The sequence below is a fragment of the Botryllus schlosseri genome, chromosome 1, assembly GCF_051294905.1.
Source record: "Botryllus schlosseri isolate E-star chromosome 1, Bs_hap1, whole genome shotgun sequence".
Taxonomy (NCBI): domain Eukaryota; kingdom Metazoa; phylum Chordata; class Ascidiacea; order Stolidobranchia; family Styelidae; genus Botryllus; species Botryllus schlosseri.
Window position 1 is genome coordinate 29,910,268 of NC_137236.1, and position 21,677 is coordinate 29,931,944.

General features: G+C 41.7%; 4 protein-coding genes across 5 annotated transcripts; 3 read left to right on the forward strand and 1 right to left on the reverse strand.

The window, feature by feature from the left end:
* The first annotated feature begins 1,078 nt into the window (after positions 1–1,078).
* On the forward strand, positions 1,079–4,804 carry LOC145447028 (uncharacterized). The gene is made up of 3 exons (XM_080325465.1): positions 1,079–3,217; positions 4,217–4,402; positions 4,472–4,804. Exons 1-3 carry the CDS (start codon positions 3,207–3,209, stop codon positions 4,650–4,652), a joined length of 378 nt encoding a protein of 125 aa, XP_080181591.1. The 5' UTR covers positions 1,079–3,206; the 3' UTR covers positions 4,653–4,804.
* Positions 4,805–6,953: 2,149 nt separating this feature from the next.
* Positions 6,954–8,013, forward strand: LOC145447036 (migration and invasion enhancer 1-like; the record flags this gene model as incomplete). Its single annotated transcript, XM_080325474.1, has 1 exon — positions 6,954–8,013. A coding segment is annotated over one exon (249 nt), but the record flags the coding sequence as incomplete, so codon positions are not given.
* Positions 8,014–8,018: 5 nt separating this feature from the next.
* Positions 8,019–9,419, forward strand: LOC145447020 (large ribosomal subunit protein mL37-like). Its single transcript, XM_080325454.1, has one exon. The coding sequence runs from the start codon at positions 8,019–8,021 to the stop codon at positions 9,378–9,380; it is 1,362 nt and encodes a 453-aa protein (XP_080181580.1). The 3' UTR covers positions 9,381–9,419.
* Positions 9,420–12,088: 2,669 nt separating this feature from the next.
* LOC145435183 (NTF2-related export protein 2-like) lies at positions 12,089–21,653 on the reverse strand. 2 transcript variants are annotated; one of them, XM_080312513.1, is made up of 5 exons: positions 21,531–21,653; positions 16,982–17,083; positions 16,647–16,727; positions 16,487–16,576; positions 12,089–12,967 (listed from the first exon to the last, which is right to left on the reverse strand). In XM_080312513.1, exons 2-5 carry the CDS (start codon positions 17,000–17,002, stop codon positions 12,752–12,754), a joined length of 408 nt encoding a protein of 135 aa, XP_080168639.1. In that variant the 5' UTR covers positions 17,003–17,083; positions 21,531–21,653; the 3' UTR covers positions 12,089–12,751. The 2 variants fall into 2 exon arrangements, with proteins under 2 accessions (XP_080168639.1, XP_080168631.1); XM_080312505.1 differs by having other exon boundaries at positions 16,982–17,084; positions 21,526–21,634.
* Positions 21,654–21,677: the final 24 nt, after the last annotated feature.

Genomic DNA, 21,677 nt, shown 5'->3' on the forward strand with positions numbered 1-21,677 from the left:
ATTGAGGGGTCCTACCTTTTCAAACACACCTCACCTGTAAATCTGATTACGTGAGCAGTGAGAGGATAAAAATTGATAGCAATACATATGCAATTTCCGATCATATTGACCGATTCAATCATGAATTATAGAAATTTTTCACGGCTTGCGCGTCTAGGCGGGAAAGGCTGCCTCAGTTAAAGGCCCCAGTCTAGACGACAAGTATAGCGGGAAACAGCGGAAAGCGTGATGGGGGTCTGGGGGGCTTAAGTTAGTTTTATCATCATGTGGGGAACCCAAGACCAACGTTTTGGGGGGGGGCTGACGAAGTGCTGTTACGGCCCTGTATATCATGGTGATATTTCAGGAAAATACAGTTTTTCCGGTTTAGCACTCTACAGTTAATGTGTGCACAAGACTGATGACGGTTGCATGATAATTGAGCTAAATTTGACTTTACCTTGAGTCCATAAGCGCGAAGTTACAGCGTTATGCTGGTGCCCGACGTTCATCTTGATCTCCCCACGTCATACCATAAACACTCCTTGTAAGTGCACTTGGTGACATTTCACATCGCTTCATTTTCAACGGGTTCTCGTAACACGTGTAGCAAAACAAATCTAGGTCATTGCGACACTGTCTGTCTAGCTACATCACTCATTTTTTAACATACGTAAATCAATGATGGAAAAAAATTCTCGGTAATAGCATTCTCGGTAATGTCCATTCTCGGTAATGGTCATTCTCGGTAATAGTATTCTCGGTAATAGACATTCTCGGTATTAGTAATCTCGGTAATAGCCATTCTCGGTATTAGTATTCTCGGTAATAGACATTCTCGGTATTAGTAATCTCGGTAATAGCCATTCTCGGTAATAGCCATTCTCGGTAATAGTATTCTCGGTATTGTCCATTCTCGGTGATGTCCATTCTCGGTATTGTCCATTCTCGGTAATGTCCATTCTCGGTATTGTCCATTCTCGGTAATGTCCATTCTCGGTATTGTCCATTCTCGGTAATGTCCATTCTCGGTATTGTCCTTCTCGGTAATAGCATTCTCGGTAATGGCATTCTCGGTATTGTCCGGATACGAATGTGAAGCACGGTGTCCGGACAATACCGAGAAAACCATTACCGAGAATGCCATTACCGAGAATTGACACCACCGAGAACGGACATTACCGAGAATGGACACCACAGAGAATGGACGCTACCGAGAATGGACACCACAGAGAATGACCATTACCGAGAATTGACACCACCGAGAATGGACATTACCGAGAATTGACACCACCGAGAATGGACATTACCGAGAATTGACACCACAGAGAATGGACATTACCGAGAATTGACACCACAGAGAATGGACATTACCGAGAATTGACACCACAGAGAATGGACATTACCGAGAATTGACACCACAGAGAATGAACATTACCGAGAATTGACACCACCGAGAATGGACATTACCGAGAATTGACACCACAGAGAATGGACATTACCGAGAATTGACACAACAGAGAATGGACATTACCGAGAATTGACACAACGGAGAATGGACATTACCGAGAATTGACACAACAGAGAATGGACATTACCGAGAATGGACACTACCGGGAATGAACATTACCGAGAATTGACACCGCCGAGAATGGTCATTACCGAGAATTGACACCACAGAGAATGGACATTACCGAGAATATTGACAATACCGGGAATGGACATTACCGAGAATGGACATTACCGAGAATGGGCGTTACCGAGGATGAACGCCACCGAGAATGGACACTACAGAGAATGGACATTACCGAGAATATTGACACCACAGAGAATGGACATTACCGAGAATGGACACCACCGAGAATGGTCATTACCGAGAATATGGACAATAGCGAGAATGGACATTACAGAGAATGGACACCACCGAGAATGGCCATTACCGAGAATGTATATTTCCGAATATGAAGAATGTCGTGAAATCTAAACCAGAAAATACCTAATATCAGGACGTTGGGATCAATGTTATTTATAGTTGTTACGCGCTGTTGTCCAAGGGACCGCGCAGTGAGTTGGGGAGTGCGCGCAGCCTCGTGAAAAATTAGAGAGTGATGCACATACGATTTGTGTTTGTTCAATGTGCAATGTGCATAACATGCGTGCATTATAGGCATTGTGCACATGAGACAGGACAGAAATGTGGTAATCTAACCCGTTTACTGTAAAATGTCTCGTACTACTTTCTGCCACCGATAAAGTGATAAGCGTCGCATTGTTTCCTTCTCAACAATTAACAATTAATAATAACAATGTGTTGCTGGAAGGGGAAGGTGCAGAATAGCCTTATAAGGCTTTCTAAGTCGGGCAAAGTAAACATTATTGAGAGGACATTACTAGTAGCCTAAAGCAAACCGTTTACTGAAAATGACTAAGCTGCATCAACCGAAAATGTAGGCCATGATCCGCCTAGATACTTGTTTATCCCCTTTTCGAGATTTGAAAGAATTGATGCCTTCTTGCTTCATACCAATCACAGCAGCTCGATGAGTTCCGCTAGTATTACAGATATCCGTTCCTTTGAAGAAAACTATTATGTCATAGTTTGCCTTTTCGCTTTCAAGCAGATAAAACGAATTGAGATAGGCCTACGAATCACAGCAGGTTGATGGGTTATTAGAGGTATCCATGCCAGAGAAGCGACGGAATTCCTTATCGAACCATAGTTTCTTTAGTGGCTCCTAATCATATTATGCTCTTTTAAGATTAGAATCACAGCAGGTTGTTACAGATTTGTGCGCCAGTGAAGCGAAATTATTCAATGTTATGCCGTAGTTGGAATCATCACCACACCAACGTGGAGTGTTCGAGACAATCAGCTGATTTAAAACCAACCGTATCGGTAAATCACATGCTTTACGACTAAAAGTCATGACAGGTGTTGGTCAGCTAAGAGAGGTGGACGACGAAATGGCAGAACAATCAGGACCTAATGTATTAGCAAAATACATTACTTCGACTTGAGGAAATAAGTTAATCGCTGTTGGCGAGTTCGTATTTAGGAGAATGAAAGTTTCGAATGGTACTTCGCGTACTGGATATGCACGCATTATGACAGAAAAAAATGTCGGTGTTCATTGAAAGTCCTTGAAGGATCATAGCCACCAATCGTTCTGAAGCAATCTCAAGAACACAATCACTGTGCTACGTTTGGCCTAGTAGAGGCAAAAGAAATGGTTCAAAGGTATGATGTTATTTAATTATCGTTTTATGGGAAATGTATTCACGTCTAGCCAGACCAGTGGTTCTCAAACTGCGGTCCGCGAGACAATTTTTCGAGACCGCGAAACACGTTCCAACAAATTCACTAATAATTTTGAGTTTCCTGTTTGGTATTCGGCTCGTTCGTGAATCGCGCAATACCGTTTGTGAACCGAATGCATAAAGAGTAGTGATCAACCGTTTTCGGGGGTTTGGCTAATTATTTCAGGGATACATATATAGGTAGGCTATATTAACAGATGCAATCTTTTTTACTGTTGCGGATTGGATTGGCCACATTGAAATTCTTGCTGATCTGGAATATTTTGTATTGCATCATCAGGTTTGAATCAGTGTAAGATAGTATAGCATTTTTGGTGTGTTGAGATGTCTAAAACTATGGGGTAGAATCGAAGACTACTCTAACGATGTTCATATTGTTATTATTGTATCTTCACGACCTTGTTGTTCTATCTTAACCACCTAAATCTTTATAATTACCACCCGTCAGACTAGATTATGTCTGCGATGCGTTTATATACCAACAAGACTAATCGATTCGCACAAGTCATCAATAGCGGCGCCGAAATTTGTTTGCGATTCGCTTTTGCCGCTTTGTGACCAAGTCATTATTCACATATCAGCCTACTGAATTGAATAAAATAATCCATCTAACTCTATATTTTAATATATAACTTAACTGGCATATGTTTATGCGTGTAGAGACGTAAACGCGAACTGGCATTTGTACGTACTAACGTACATAGATTTAACCCGATTAATCTACTACAATTTAAAACATTGCCTGATTGCAAAAAAGCACACCTCTCCCCCTTTTGATTCACCCCTGAAGATTGATGACACTTTTGCGAATTGTCCATGAATAACGTCTTTTCATTACCACATTATATCAAACATTGATAGTACGGATCTGCTTCGCGAATATATGAAGTATTTAACTCATTATTGTTTCTGCCTTAAGTATCACGAATGATCAACAACGCAGTAATAGGCGGCCGCTGTTCCCACCCAGCATTTGGAATGTGCGACAACGTACCATCGGTGACATGCACCGAACCAACAATTCTGTTGAAGGCTGGCATCACGGCTTCCGCGTTCTAGTTGGGGGATGTCACGTAACCATTTGGAAACTTTTAGAGTGTATCAAGTGAGTATAAACAATGGAAGATGTATATGTGTACTTGGTTTCAACTTGAATATACATATATTTTTGAAGGAAGGATGTCATACAAAATCGAGTGCAGCTGTTACAAACTTCCACAGGCCAGGCAACGCCTAAAAGAAAGAAAAAATACGTCGACATTAGCGACAAATTGAAGCGGCTTTGTGATGCAGCGTGGTCAACCGACATGACTACAGATTTTCTGTCAAGAGTGGCATACAATCTAAGTGAATAAATAGATAATAGCGATCACCACATATTTAGCATCCTTTCTGACGAAGAAACGCCAAGTCTGTGTTGGTGATCACCGCTGTACCACCTATTTATCCTCTGGATGTTTCATTTTAGCATGCCACAGACAAGTAATAAAATGCAAATAACCTGGAACATGATTGCTTATAATTTTGGAGTTTCTGGGCTTACAGTAAATTTAGAACTTCTCAGTCTCTTATTTTTGCTAGCCGTAGAAGCTTTAAAACAGTAGGAAAGGAGCGACAAGGAAATATAGCGTGACTATATGCAAGATAGCGTAATGGTTGGCTGTCAGTTGTCAGGTTGCTGAGTAAAACGGCAGCCTACTGACAAACTATTCTGCGATTGTAACAGGTAGAATTATCATCATCGCGAAATGAAATTCGGGTCCAATTAGTACGGTACAGCGACGCAACATATCATTGAATATAGATATGATATATTGCATTACAAAGGTAAGTGCATAATTCGTTGATTGTCCGATTGTTGAGCGAAGCCATTACCTAGGAATCACAATCGTCACGTTCATAATCGAATATATTTCTGCGTAGGAATATTACGCAGTGTACAGTTTGTCTAGGTTTGCTAACTGCTTTAGATGAAAAATGTACCTCGATCAATTGTATACGCAGCGATCAACGAAGTTTCTTTATCTTGTGTTGTTAAATCCTGATGAACGCGATAATAGACTTTTTAATCAACCCAGCTTTATTATCTACGCCCTACATTAAATTGTGTTTGCGCCCAAAATCACCACAAGACACGTTCTCTTACGATAATTCGTGAGCCAGATTTTCGTGACGGTCACTACTGATTGAATACGCACTTTCTCCATAGTAATCATCTGCTACCAATATTAATTCTTGTCTACTTGATACACTCTATTCCCGAATTATCGCGTCAGCCTAAACATATGAATTATCGCGTCAGCCTAAACATATATGTTGACCAATGTGTAGAATGTCTAACCGTCTACTGAAAATGAGTAGGCCCATGCCGCAAATGAAAAATGTAGACCATGATTTGCCAGCATATTTGTTACTCCCTTTGCGAGCTCTGTGAGAGTTGATGCCTTCTCGATTTCAACCATATTACACTCTTTTGAGATATGCATGACAGCTGGATGCTACAGATTTCCGTATCAGTGAAGCGAAGTAGGCTAATTCGTATGTCATGGTTGGTACACGAATCGGAAACGTTGTAGACAATCAGCTGATATTGTAAAACCGCTTTAAAACCAACCCTATTGATCGATGATCAGATCACATGCTTTAGGAATTAGGACTATAAGTTCACGTGTACAATTTATGCATGCAGTCATGCAGGCATGTCATGCATATGTAGGTACAGATCGCGTGTATGTGCATCACGGCGTCGCCACATTCGGTATCAATTCTCAGGTATAATTTTCCCGACAACGTTCGTCTCAGTAAGTTAGATTCTCGACATTGGCAATTCTCGGTAATGTCCATTCTCGGTAGTGTCCATTCTCGGTAATGTCCGTTCTCGGTATTGTCCATATTCTCGGTAATGACCATTCTCGGTGGTGTCCATTCTCGGTAATGTCCATTCTCGGTGGTGTCAATTCTCGGTAATGTCCATTCTCTGTTGTGTCCATTCTCGGTAATGTCCATTCTCTGTTGTGTCAATTCTCGGTAATGTCCATTCTCTGTTGTGTCAATTCTCGGTAATGTCCATTCTCTGTGGTGTCAATTCTCGGTAATGTCCATTCTCGGTGGTGTCAATTCTCGGTAATGTCCATTCTCTGTGGTGTCAATTCTCGGTAATGACCATTCTCGGTGGTGTCAATTCTCGGTAATGTCCGTTCTCGGTGGTGTCAACTCTCGGTAATGTCCATTCTCTGTGGTGTCAATTCTCGGTTGTGTCCATTCTCTGTGGTGTCAATTCTCGGTAATGTCCATTCTCTGTGGTGTCCATTCTCTGTAATGTCCATTCTCGGTAATAGCGTTCTCGGTAATGTCCGTTCTCGGTAATGGTTTTCTCGGTATTGGTATAGAACCGTGAAGCACGGTCCACAAATACTCTTGATTAGTCACTGCCGTTAGATACTGCTAGAGATCAAACTTTTCTGCATGAGTGAGTACGTGTCCATGTAACTGGATCGATAAACCAAGCAAAGCAGCGTCAACTCGTCAAGCAGATTTGAGTCCGGTTCTCAACTAAATTGTACCAGAAAGTTTTAACAATTTGCTTGCGGATTGTCTTGTCAGTTCACATCATGAGTAAGTCAGTAAAAGTCTCCGTCGAATACTGTGGTAGCTGAGGATACGAAGGACGCTTCAATGATCTGCAGACAAAAGTTCAGGACGAATTCCCCGACGTGGAAGTCGAGGGGGTCGTCGGCCGTCCGCAATCATACGAAGTGTCCGTCAACGGAAAGCTCATCTTCTCCAAGCTCGAAACGTACGGATTCCCCAATGATAAAGACATCATTGACGCCGTCGAAAAAGCGTGCAAAGGCGAAGAAGTAGCTCAAATTACGGACAGTGCCAGCCCGTGCAATATTTTATAGTTTTCAATATTTCATGGTATAGTTTTCGCTTCAACGGTGGGTGTAGTTGGTTAACGGAAACACGGATCACGATATCTTTTTGCTGGAACATCTTGATGTAATGTTTTCAATCTGAATCAATGGTTACGTCACAACCATACTAATCAAATGCGTGCTTCAATTTTGTATTTCTCTATATGATTGATCATTGAGTACTTGAGTTTTGTAGGAAAGCGAGATTCTATATTGCACCGCACACAGACATGTCCCCTTACAAGTGCGTATATATATATATATATTATTAAGGACATTTTACGAACAGCTGTGCCAAAATATAGGCATACTGGAAAGATCTACTTGCTTGTTCATTCAGCCACTTGAGACTTAGGCTATGGTTTCGGAACAAAATCAAAGTTTAGGTTTTACTGTAATGGTAACCTTACTCCAAACAGATGAAGAGTGTAAAAATCATGATGTTACATGTTGCAAAATTCACTCTTTGCTATTTCCAATGTTTAATCTTGAAATTTACATGACTAACTACTATCGTTATAATTATATAGTGATATCCCACATTACACTGTTTCAGTGAAAGCGTTGACTGCATATATTCACATCAAGACTGGTGTGCATAGTTCATTTACGGTGTTTCATTTAGTATCTTGCCATTTTGTGGTTGGTTTGCGTGAAAGTTTCATTTGTGCGTTTATACGTCTCTATCTACAATGCATTTAATGACGGCATGATTGCAAACCTTTCCCAATCATGCCCGACGAGACATTCATTGTTGACTGGTAGACGATTGCTTACAAATGTAATTTTTCAACAGGAATTCATATGGCTAATCGCGGTTTTCGAGTAGCCAACGCGCTATGTCCGTTTTACGGAGCGTCAATCTCCATAATCCCAATTCGAACAATGAGATACCATGCGTGGGGCGGTATGAAACGCGGCAAGAACCGGATACCTCTCGACTGGCGTAAAGTGGACCACAATCCCGCCAAGATACCGTGGGCTTGGATACCGGATAAATGGAAACAAGAACACAACATCGATTACGAATACGAGAAAGAGCTTGCAAAGTATATTCCAGGTTACGAGCCAAAGATACCAGACGAGGAACACCCTGATTATCACGAAACAGTCAACTATTCATTTCACTCTGATACAAAACTAGTGGAAGGATTTCGGCAAGCTTTGTGCCTCACAAAATCCGTGTTGTATGAAGAAATGCCTCAAAATATTCAACAACTTGAAAGCATCGATGAGATTCCCGATCAAGATGAAAAAGTGGTTCCGATCTTTCAAAAGGCCAACCTTTTTGACATCGACCCTGTTAATTTAGACTTTGAAAACAGCAAAGGCAGACGTTATCAAGATAACTTTTTAGTTTACCCCACCGTGCAGCGTATATGCCCCTCTGTGTTAGAAAATTTGATTAGACTCTGTTACCAGCATCCTCTTTCGTCAAGAGTTATATCCACCAGAATTCTCGCTAAGGATGTGGAGTGCTCCACATACATGCAGAGAAAATGTGATGTTGACCCAGAAATGACAAGCCTCATCGATAACAACTGGCTTGTATCGTTCAAATCGCAAGGGGGCATGCATCTTCTATCGAAATGTCCTTTAAAGCCGTTCGCGAATGCCAAAGAAATAGAAAATACAAAGTCGGTCGCTTTGCCGAATATATTCCCAGTGTTGCCGGTCGTAGATTTAATCAAAAAGAATATCTACAAAAACATAACCTCAACTGGTCTTTCAAATGGTGCCACACTGTCTAACTTACACACTCTATTTCTGCTAAACCTGTCCGGATTGACCGCTGAAGAATTGTATGGGCAGATGATATGTCAGTTATTTACCTGTCTGCATTCACGTGCTGTCGCCAAATATGGTGCAGAGCCCCTGGACCTCCCAGAACCGATATCCGCTCAAGCGATCGGCAGTGATGGACAAAATTTTCATTTTGCATGCATGCAATTGAACACTACCATGATGGACAGTGACCAGGGTGTCAAAAATATGGTGTGGACCAACGCGCCTTACGAGGACTCGTCACTGGGTCGTAGGTACCTATCCATACCGATGTACGACAAATGCGCGCATAATCATTGGGAAAGTCAGGAGTACTATTCCGGTTATGATCCGTCTGTTTTTCGAACCTTTTTAGCTATGTGGCTCAACGGAACTGTGTAGTCGTCTGCTCAAACACAGTAAAATAACATTGAATACCAAGTTGCAAGTCTCTTTTGGCTTTGAATTTAAGAAGTTTCAGTGTATGCCTAGTAGACCAGAGGTTCTTAAACTTGAGATACCAGAATGTTTGCAATCCCAACCAGGGTTGTAATGACTCGAGTCGCGATTTTCTTATGACTCGACTCGAGTCAATCTGTGTATTGACTCGGACCAAGTCATATGACTCGAGTTTCAGACAGCCATGTCTGACATTTCGTTATATATAATTTCGAAGATTAGTAAAGTAACCACACTGTTGGTATTTCGCCTATTGGTACTGGTTCTTGAAAATATGACCAGAAACTGCTAAAGGTGAGGTGAGGATAATTAGTATATTTTAAATGCAAACCATTGGATATCACCAGACAGAGTTATAAAAAGTGCTTTTAACAAGACCGTGCAGTCAACGCAATGACTTGGACTCGAGTGAGAATACCATGACTCGGACTCAGTGGTGAATTGAAAATGACTCGACTTGTGACTTGGTTAGTGGTTAAAACGCATTGTTTGTTGGCATGGAAGGTGTTATGGCTGCTGAGAGACTCTTCAAGTATGGCATTCGGATTATACACAGAGCAATAATTATGAGCAGGGGTTAAATCGTGTGGAGCATTGTAAATTTTGTTGAAACATAATCATGCGCAATGGCAACACGTAGCACATGGATATTTTAGTGGTTTGGGTTCCTAATACCTTCTATTACAGTTCGGTAAGGTTAAACGTACCTGACCATAAGCTAAATCAACAACCAATGGTACAACTACACACATTCACCAGTTACTCTTCATCTGATTAGTGCATGGTTCGGTACCCGTCGAAATTTAGCATCAGTATGTGGATGGTATCACGCAATTTTGACGCTTGAAATCAAAATATAATTAAGATTATTGCCATTGTTGAAACTTGGGAGTGTCAGCACAAATTAAAGTTATTCCTAGTTTTCGCGCCAGGGTTTTAATGACTGTAGTGGTGATATTTTGGTAACTCAACTTGACTCAGTTATTTTTTCAAATGCATTAAATGACTGGCCTCGAGGATTGACTTGAGTCATATGACTCGGGACTAGGCTGGCCGAGACCGACATTTCATTGTAACTTGGAAGAATAATAAACTCTATCAGGAAAATAGGGCCAGAAACTGTTGAAGGCCGAGGAAATTACTATATTATGATTGCGGGCAATCTATATAACTCAAACAGAGTTGAAAAAATGTATCGAATTGAGCTGAACAGTGAACAAAATGACTTGGACTCTACCCTACTAGCAGACTTGGACTCGGTGGTGAATTGAGAATGACTCGAGTCAAAACTATATAAGTGAGATTATCTTGACTTGGTTACAACCCCGCTTCGTGACTCCCCTCTCCCCTCAGACGCTTTCGTGCCCTCATGGGGTCGGTGCCAGTTTGAGAACCACTGTACTGGACAATGTGTATTCTGAGCAGAGCTGGTCAACGTAGCCATAATTGCAATTGCAACTCAAGTAGAAGTAGATCTAACACCTTAAATTTATACTCAAGTGCAAGTAGCCATTCACGAGACATGTTGAAACTACTCTGAGTGGAAGTTGGTAAATGTAGGTCTGAAAAGTTCCAGACTTGAGTTGGTCGAGGGGCGCATGCTTCGACAGCTAATCACAGGCAGGGATAGACGGTGACGAAGTATTTTTACTTTTTCAAGTACTTTCTGTCTTCTCGTACCACTTAAGTACGTTTGTTTTAATCCAAACAGATTTTTAGCTAAAACTGTTCACTCTTCACACTCTGATTACTCGTTCGCAAATACACAGGGTTGTCACAAGTCAATCTCAATTCACCACTGAGTCGAGTCCGAGTCATCAAGCAGAGGGTCGAGTCCGAGTAATGGTATTATGACTCGAGTCCAAGTCATTGTGGTGACTGCTCTGGTTCCAGTTGAAGTCTCGTTAAACCCGCTTTTTGTAATTCTGTTTTGGTGATATTGAATGGTTCGCATTTATCATAAACTAATTTTCCTCACTTTCAACAGTTTCTGGTGGCATTTCCAAGTATCAGCACCAATAGACAAACTCCCAATAGTGTGGTTACTTTACTATTCTTCAAAGTTACAATGAAATGTCGGTCTTGGCCTTCCGAGTCTCGTGTCATATGACTTGGTTCGAGTCATGCGCAATGACTTTAGTCCAAGTCGAGTCATTTCCATATTTTAGGAAAATAACTCGAGCCATCAGAAAATCGTTGAGTTGCACTTGAGTCAAGTCATTACTGCACATTCAGCTGACACAATCATATCCCACCCAAATCTAATTTACAATATTTGAAGTGTGGAAAGTCATTTTGCCTTGAAAACTAGAATTCGAAGTTGAAACTGCTCACGCGTACGCAATAACCAGAAAAGGTATTATACCAGGGTTGGTTCCAACATTAGTTCAATCTGATACACTGCACGCGTTCACCAGTACTAAGGATGCAAGACAAATTAATAATAAAGACTGACAAGCTCAGAGATGAGATTGTGGTACAGCAGAAGCTCCAGGATAAATCAATTCACAGACAGCAAGTCAAAAACTGATATCTGTATTTCAAAGTCGACCATGTATGAATTTCAAAATTTTGGTTCAGATATTACTCATCGAGAAGATTTATTTTGTATCAAACATAAAATCTTGCGCGCAATTTTCATACAACGTTCGTAAAAATTCTGACCATTGCCTGCCGGATTACCGATTCCAAAATAGGATATCAAATTTGAAAACAGTGAATCTGCTCATCATTGCAGAGCACGGTGTGCTCCAGTTACCTTGATTGAATTCCAGAAAAAAATTAAACAGATAACCCTGTAACAGTAATGTCTTTCAAACCCATCATATTAAAAGGTATAGCATAACAATTCAAAGCGTTTCAGACTACTATGGCTACTTCAGAATACGAGCCCTACTTTCGTTGCTGCACGCCTACAACGCAATGTGGATTGAAATCAGAGGTGATCAAGTAATCATTGTTGCTACTCAAGCAGAACTAACTCCATAAGCAGCATCCATCGCTCTCCGAAACGTGAATTTCTCAACACAAAAGACCACGGGAGAGATGAATTCACTGCATCCTCTTGAGATAGTACCCAGGTGTTATGTAATCGAAACCCGACCAATTGATCATCAACTTAGTTCGATTAGAACTAGGATACTCATGGTCAAATAATAAACGGCATGGTTCGACTAAAATTCCTAGCGTCTGCTCAGAATATTATAGTCGTAGTAACTTTTCCCGGCATCCAAAACTGTGCTCTGGCAGGGGCAAGCTTGCATGGGCAGACAAGCAACCGTCGCGCCTAAGATGAAAACAAATCCACCGTGACGTCACAAGTCACGGAGCCGCAAACAATCGCTGAGAATCTTCCAGACGTCGCTGACCGAAGATATCGTGAAGTCCTGCGTAAAGGATTTCAAAGTGTTGCTGTCATATTTGACGGTCCCTGTCACGAGGACCATGCACGTTGACTTGCCCTCGGTGAACCGGGTCAGGACAGGCTGGCAATCGAAACTGTCCACGGTGTGGTAGCATGTTGGCAGATCCTGTATGGAAATAATAATCGGTTCAAAGTAAGATGAGACCAGAGGTGAACAGTAACAAATTACTTTCTACTTTTTTGAGAGAGAATTTAGTCGGTTCCATGAACATCGAAAATACATAGATACATGAATACAAAGCAAAGTTAAGTAAGTATATATAATTTAATCAGAGGTGGTCAAAGTAGTCAAGAAAGCTACTCAAGTAGAAGTAGAAGTAGCGACGAAAAAATCTACTCAAGTACGAGTAGAAGTACTTCTTCAATGAGCAACCTAAAACTACTTGAAGTAGAAGTAGATTTTACTGACTTTAAAAGTACTCAAGTAAGTAAGTAGTTGTGAAAACGATCGTAATTCGTTCACATGGATAGTAAAAAAGTGCAAATTGAGCTATGCGAAAGGTGACGAGCTTATTGATTCATATTGATGTATACCAGCAGGCAGGTCTCCAATTTTCGATATGCATTCGTCCACATCATGGGATGAAAATGATAGTATTGATATGGAAATGCGATACTAATCCTCTGTTTACTCAAAAAGCACGTTTTAGAAAATATCATGGTACTGCGCACTCCCCATGTTATAAGGCCTGTAGTTTAGTCGAAGAGCAATACGGAGATGTTGTATTGGATACGGTGTAAACACTTTGTGCGATTAGTAAACGTTAAAATGCTATATTGTGTAGCTTTATTTCTGGAAATTGAAGAATTTACTGCACTTGTTTTTATACTTCAACATGTACGTTATCCAGACAAAAGAACTGATATAAATTAGAAATCAAAATATATGGTACTGGGAATTGAAAGTGAAATATGAATCTAAAAATGGAACATGTATTTATAATGTCTTTAGTCCAGAAAGTTTCGAAGGTTGGTATGCTAAAACAGTTCTAAAACTAAAAAAAATTCAGAGTCCACTTTTCCAGATTAAGACAAGCCATGGACAGCTTGATTACAATATGATAAGTAAATGCTAGATTAGTTTCAAACTTTATGATACTGTGATGAAATACTTGATATGGCGAAGGGCTATAATACGGTGTGAACGGAACCACGCCAATCCGCTACCTAAATTATATTCACCGATACTTTGGTAAAATCATAATAGTTACCCCCACTTCACTGCGCGCGAAGCGCGACTAAAATTCTGGGCTCAACTCAACTCTTATGAAAATTAAATGTCGATACTCCGTGAAAACAGCACGAATTTCTCAAGCTATCTTCCTGATTGGAGGATTAAACTACTTCTACTTGACAAACTGAAAATAGCGAAAAGTAAGTAAGTAGATCACAAAATATTATGAAGTAGAAGTAGAAGTAGTGAAATTCAGTTCTACTTGAGTAAGTACCAGAAGTAGAGGAAAACTACTTGAGTACTTCGAAAAGGTAGAAGTACTTCGTTACTGACCACCTCTGAATTTAATTCAGAAACAGGCAGTAGCGAAGGGATCAGGAGATCTACAAGTCAGCTACAGCCTGAAAGGATGGTTGTAATGTGAAACTTGAAACAAAATATAACACGTTTGCAATGTAAGAAAACAGATGAAAACTAAGTGAAAACATTCACAGTAGGCAGGGTTGTAATGACTCGAGTCACCATTTTCTGATGACTCGAGTCATTTTCTCAAAATACTGAAATGACTCGAGTCAATCTGTGTATTGACTCGAGTCATTGCGCATGACCCAAACCAAGTCATATGACTCGAGACTCAGACGGCCAAGACTAACATTTCATTGTAATTTCGAAGAATAGTAAAGTAACCACACTATCGGGATTTCATCTATTGGTACTGGTACTTGAAAATGCGTCCAGAAACTGCTAAAAATGACGAAAATTAGAATATTATAAATGCGAACCATTCAATATCACCAAACAGAGTTATATAAAGTGGATTTAACAAGCCTTTAACTGGAAACTGGACAGTCAACACAATGACTTGGACTCGACTCGAGTCATAATACCATGACTCGGACTCGACCCTCTGCTCGGTGACTTGGACTCGGTGGTGAAATGAAAATGACTCGATTCAAAACTATAAAACTGAGATTGACTTGTGACTCGGAGCCTGGTGACTTGGTTACAACCCTGGGCTGTAGTGAAGGGATCGGGAGATCGTCAAGTCAGCTACATCGTGAAGGATGGTTGTAATACGAAACTAAAAACAAATATAACACGTTCTCAAAGCAAAATATAACATGTTCAAGTACATGTTCACGGCTTAACAAAACAGATGGAAACTACATGGAAACATTAACAGTAGGTAACGATAACACTTTGGCGCTGGTTACAGGAACACAAACTAGGCAAAGGAAAGGAAAGGACGTAGTTTATTTTTGTCCTGATGTTTTTTGCGGCATATATACCGACTCATTATACACATAGACACGATCTGCGCATATGCATACCATGAGTTCATGATGTGCATATGCCGCTGGACAAGGAAGTGCAGATATAGCCTTTACGGCTTTCTAAGTCACGCACCACCTCTCCATGCTATCCCAGTAATGCATGAGCGCCAAGCAGGGAAGTCATGGATACCAGTGTTACTAATCAGGTCTTTGGTCTGACCCGACCGGGGATCGAACCCACGACCTACCGATCAAGAAGCCGGACGCTTCACCATTACGCTATCTTGTCGGCAGAGATACTGATCAACAAATTCATAAAGAATTTTCATACTTTCCTACAAGATAATCGTAAAACATTTGTTTAAGGATATGGAGAGGTTTATCTTTAATTCGGTGCACTGATGTAGGTTTTGCGTATTTGTGGGTTTCCACTTAATGAAGTTGTTATGTTATTAGGCTACAAAGAAATACTTTTTTTTACACTTTTAATTTTGAAAAATAAAAAGTGGTTTGGGATAGGCCAAATTTTCATAGTTGTTATGAGCAAAATTATCATAGGAATGGCGAGGAATTGCGTCTGTATCACAGTAACTGAATGTATTTACAAAGACTGCCCCGATGCCCTCGTCCGTCTTTTTGGGACAGTCGCGAAGGTGCATTTTGAAGGTAGTGCTCAGCAATAACTTCTCCAACAAAATCTACTGTTCGAAGATTTTTACTTGAAAAATCTGGAAACCTTTTGTTACCGTCACTATAAGTTCTGTACTTTTGACATGTTGTGCAAATCTCTATGTCCATTGTAATTGAGTAGACATTTTTAGCATTAGTTCTACTCGAGGGGCAGCTCAGAAAACTTTGACCACCTCTGTCTGTGAGTAGGAGATGGTGGCAGTAGAGGTAGGCCTACTACTTTATCAAATAAGTTCAGTGGAGTGGTTACCGTATGTCTTTTGACGAAATCAAAAGTAATCGAGGTCAAACAAGCCAATGTTCATATTTCTCATTCAGCCAAGTAGAAACCTGTGTTCGCATCGAACTTACGATAGCTTTATGACTGAAATGGTCACATGGCAATGGCAACCAGGAAGAGTAGCCTTATTTCGAAAGTTAATTACAACAATACATAATCTGGACACATGCAATTTGCATGATAAATCATCCACTACATGCGCCATACCTGGATAAACTTTTGTATATTGTCTTTGCCAACAACAGGATTACCGTCCCACACCAATTTCGCGTTTTCTTGATACAGCTTATTGATTATCTGTAATTGATTTTGGAATTCATTCTCATCACATGGGAATATTAAACCAGATATTGTATCACTATCTTACGTGACGCTTTTTGTCGAATGTATCGTAGAAGATCTTGACAAATTTTTCGCCAGCCTCGATCGCAGTTTCTATGTCAGTTTTCTGTATGTAGAAATAGAAACCGTGTTTAGAGCCAGGAACCTTACGCCAATATCTGTCATTTTTTCATCATTGGTTTATTAGCAATTTTATCAGTTCAATACACCACAAAAGATGCGGTACAATGAAAAGAAAGGAAGATGTCGAAGCGACTAGGAGTTGTCTATGGAATCGGACACCCACCTTGTCGATATCTACCATAAACGAGCACACTACACGGTACATTAGTCACATAACTAGAAGTCCAGAACACTCACAATTTCAGTTTTTTCACTCATTACGAACAGCGTGTTTTGTGTTTTCCTCTGGAGTTCAGCGAATTTACGTTGTCTTCACACAACAACACAGACACAGATTTATCTGTAATCAGTGTTGCCACTCTAGGTACCAGGAAAAACACAAGATTATGTCGTGAAAAAACACTAGATTGGTGAAAAAAACACTAGATTAGTATATTGCAGGAAAAATTTGCTGTTGCCAAGTAATGATGATGACCAAGGTACAAATCCATGGATAAGAAGTGTTCCGCACATGAACTCGATACATATGCATGATATACTGCATGATTTTTCGACGATAATTAATGAAACGAATTGATAATACTGCATAATTATTCAACGAAAATTAATGAAACGAATTCATAATACTGCATAATTATTCAACGAAAATTAATGAAATGAATTCAATAGCGCAAAAAAATCAAATATTGTCACTTTCGAATTGTACGGGGTCATAAAAATTTATCATTCGATTGTATACCATCCATAAAACATGCGTATCTTTTGTGTGGCATCTTGGACACTACCTTACATCTTCAACCAAACAATGGGGGGGGGGGGTTCATGTCCATGTGCATGTGCAGCATACTTCATATCCACGAATGCAGTGGAATGTGGCAATGCTAAGAGATTCGTCATGAGCTTCCCCAGTAAAGGCAATTTTTATTCACCGAACGCATTGTGCACAGATTTCAATTTTTGCAAAAATTCTGTTGGAGGGCATTTTGACTGATAACCTGCAACTCATTTTGCGATGTTGCCAAAGCAGCCCATTCTTCCGACAAATCATCAAGCTCATCAAATAATCACAGAAGGAAATTGCACAGCTAGAGGAATGATTGATTTTACTATTCTTTGTGTTGATTAGGCTGTTAACGGATTCTATCTACAGGGTTGGTTCGATTGGTTTGAAATAAGGGCAGATTTGTTTGAAATGAGGAGAGTCTCATGTTTGAAATGAGGATAGTCATGTCAGAAATAAGGATAGTCATGTTTGAAATGAGGATAGTCGCTATATTCACTATAAAGTCAGTTGCAGTACCAGGCACGACTTCCCAGTGGTAACCCAGTCCGAACACACCCCAGACATGATGTTCAAACACGCACCAGACACGATGTACGAGTGTCAATACAGGCCTAACACGCCCGCACCATGTCTGAATGTCAACACAGACCGAACACGCCCCAGACACGATGTCTTAGTTTCAACTCAGATCCGAAAACAACCAAGACACCATGTTTGAATGGCCGAACACGCCCCAGACACGATGTCCGATTGGCAGCACAGGCCGAACACACCCTAGACATGATGTCCAAACACGCCCCAGACACGATGTCCGATTGGCAGCACAAGCCGAACACACCCCAGACATGATGTCCAAACACGCCCCAGACACGATGTCCGAGTGTCAACACAGGCCGACACGCCCCAGACATAATGTCTAAATGGCAGCACATGCCGAACACAACCCAGACATGATGTCGGAACACGCCCCACATACGATGTGCGATTGGCAACACAGTCCCAACCCCCAGACACGATGTTAATAAGGTTGGTCATGTTTGAAATAAGGTCAGTCTCGTGTTTGAAATAAGGATAGTCATGTTAGAAATGAGGATAGTCATGTTTGATATAAGGATAGTCATGTTTGAAATGAGGTTAGTCTCATGTTTGAAATGAGGATAGTCATGTCAGAAATAAGGATAGTCATGTTTGAAATGAGGATAGTCGCTATATTCACTATGAAGTCAGTTGCAGTACCAGGCACGACTTCCCAATGGAAACCCAGTCCTAACACACCCCAGACATGATGTCAAAACACGCCCCAGACACGATGTCCGATTGGCAGCACAGGCCGAACACACCCCAGACATGATGTTCAAACACGCCCAGACGATGTACGAGTGTCAATACAGGCCTAACACGCCCAAGACACCATGTCTGAATGGCAACACAGACCTAACACGCCCCAGACACGATGTCTTAGTGTCAACTCAGATCCGAAAACAACCAAGACACCATGTTTGAATGGCCTAACATGCCCCAGGCAAGATGTCCGATTGGCAGCACAGGCCGAACACACCCCAGACATGATGTCCAAACACGCCCCAGACACGATGTCCGGGTATCAACACAGGCCGAACACGCCCCAGACACGATATCCGAGTGTCAACTCAGTCCGAACACAACCCAGACACCATGTTTGAATGGCCGAACACGCCCCAGACACGATGTGCGATTGGCAACACAGTCCCAACCACCCCCCCCAGACACGATGTTAATAAGGTTGGTCATGTTTGAAATAAGGTCAGTCTCGTGTTTGAAATAAGGATAGTCATGTTAGAAATGAGGATAGTCATGTTTGATATAAGGTTAATCATGTTTGAAATGAGGTTAGTCTCATGTTTGAAATGAGGATAGTCATGTCAGAAATAAGGATAGTCATGTTTGAAATGAGGATAGTCGCTATATTCACTATAAAGTCAGTTGCAGTACCAGGCACGACTTCCCAATGGTAACCCAGTCCTAACACACCCCAGACATGATGTCAAAACACGCCCCAGACACGATGTCCGATTAGCAGCACAGGCCGAACACACCCCAGACATGATGTTCAAACACGCGCCAGACGATGTACGAGTGTCAATACAGGCCTAACACGCCCAAAACACCATGTCTGAATGGCAACACAGACCGAAGACGCCCCAGACACGATGTCTGATTGGCAACTCAGATCCGAAAACAACCCAGACACCACGTTTGAATGGCCGAACATGCCTCAGACACGATGTCCGATTGGCAGCACAGGCCGAACACACCCCAGATATGATGTCCAAGCACGCCCCAGACACGATCTGTCCGGGTATCAACGCAGGCCGAACACGCCCAAGACACCATGTCCGAATGGCAACACAGGCCGAACACACCCCAGACATAATGTCCAAACACGCCCCAGACACGATCTCCGAGTATCAACACAGGCCGAACACGCCCAAGACACGATCTCCGAGTATCAACACAGGCCGAACAGGCCCAAGACACCATGCCCGAATGGCAACACAGTTAGGCCTGTATTGACACTCGGACATCGTGTCTGGCGCGTGTTTGGACATCATGTCTGGGGTGTGTTCGGCCTGTGCTGTCAATCGGACATCGTGTCTGGGGCATGTTCGGCTATTCAAACATCGTGTCTGGGTTGTGTTCGGACTGAGTTGACACTCGGATATCGTGTCAGGGGCGTATTCGGTCTGTGTTGCCATTCGAGCATGATGTCTTGGGCGTGTTCGGCCTGTGTTGATACCCGGACATCGTGTCTGGGGCGTGTTTGGACATCATGTCTGGGCAGTGTTCGGCCTGTGCTGCCAATCGAACATCGTGTCTGGGGCATGTTCGGCCATTCAAAAATGGTGTCTGGGTTGTTTTCGGATCTGAGTTGACACTAGTACATCGTGTCTGGGGCGTGTTCGGTCTGTGTTGCGATTCAGACATGGTGTCTTGGGCGAGTTAGGCCTGTCTTGACACTCGGATATCGTGTCTGGGGTGTGTTCGGCCTGTGTTGCCACTCGGACATAGTCTCTTGGGCGTGTTCGGCCTGTGTTGATACCCGGACATTGGACATCATGTCTGGGCAGTGTTCGGCCTGTGCTGCCAATCGGACATCGTGTCTGGGGCATGTTCGGCCATTCAAACATGGTGTCTGGGTTGTTTTCGGATCTGAGTTGACACTAGGACATCGTTTCTGGGGCGTGTTCGGTCTGTGTTGCGATTCAGACATGGTGTCTTGGGCGTGTTAGGCCTGTATTGACACTCGTAGATCGTGTCTGGCGCGTGTTCGGACATCATGTCTGGGGTATGTTAGGACTGTGTTGACGCTAGGACATCGTGTCTGGGGCGTGTTCGGACATCATGTCTGGGATGTGTTCGGACTGGGTTACCACTGGGAAGTCGTGCCTGGTACTGCAACTGACTTTATAGTGAATATAGCGACTATCCTCATTTAAAACATGACTATCCTTATTTCTGACATGACTATCCTCATTTCAAACATGAGACTCTCCTCATTTCAAACAAATCTGTCCTTATTTCAAACCAATCGAACCAACCTTCCTCGATTCTATACACTCGAGACACTCAAGTATGCTGTCCTCGGCAAATGAAAATCTTGCCCGAATCTGCAGACTAAGTTCAACAAGAAACGACAGAGCATGAGAGCGATATCGCTATTCATTTTTTCAGAGACTTTCGCTCATAAGTACGGATTCACAGCGCACCCTGTTACGTAATAATTGCATGTTACTGCATCACCACATAGAATTATTGAAAACAAACACAGCCAGAGACACTAAATCGCCTTATCAGCGATAAATTTAGCGTATTATTTAGTAGTCTAACCTCAGAATATTCATTGTTCGCACAAATGCAGAAAAACACTAGATTGGCAAAATGTTGCGAAAAAAAACACTAGAACACTAGGACGACCGAAAAATCACTAGATCTAGTGTTAAAACACGAGGAGTGGCACCACTGTCTGTAATCCTAACCGAATGCCGCGGTGAGTCGCTGGACTCTACAGAACAGACCTATGGCTCTTTGCACGAGAGGTTGAGAGTATTTATACGACTGACAACGCAATGCTCAGCATTCTGACATTTGCATTATGTAAAACCATTAATA

Coding starts and splice junctions, on each gene's coding strand:
- LOC145435183 (XM_080312513.1), bottom strand. CDS start 17,002: ATGAGTGAAAAAACTGAAATT. Junction 16,728..16,981: donor TGAGTGAAAAAACTGAAATT/GTGAGTGTTCTG, acceptor TTCTACATACAG/AAAACTGACATAGAAACTGC. Junction 12,968..16,486: donor ATATACAAAAGTTTATCCAG/GTATGGCGCATG, acceptor ATTTCCATACAG/GATCTGCCAACATGCTACCA.
- LOC145447020 (XM_080325454.1), top strand. CDS start 8,019: ATGGCTAATCGCGGTTTTCGAGTAGCCAACGCGCTATGTCCGTTTTAC.
- LOC145447028 (XM_080325465.1), top strand. Junction 4,403..4,471: donor AAACTTTTAGAGTGTATCAA/GTGAGTATAAAC, acceptor ATATTTTTGAAG/GAAGGATGTCATACAAAATC.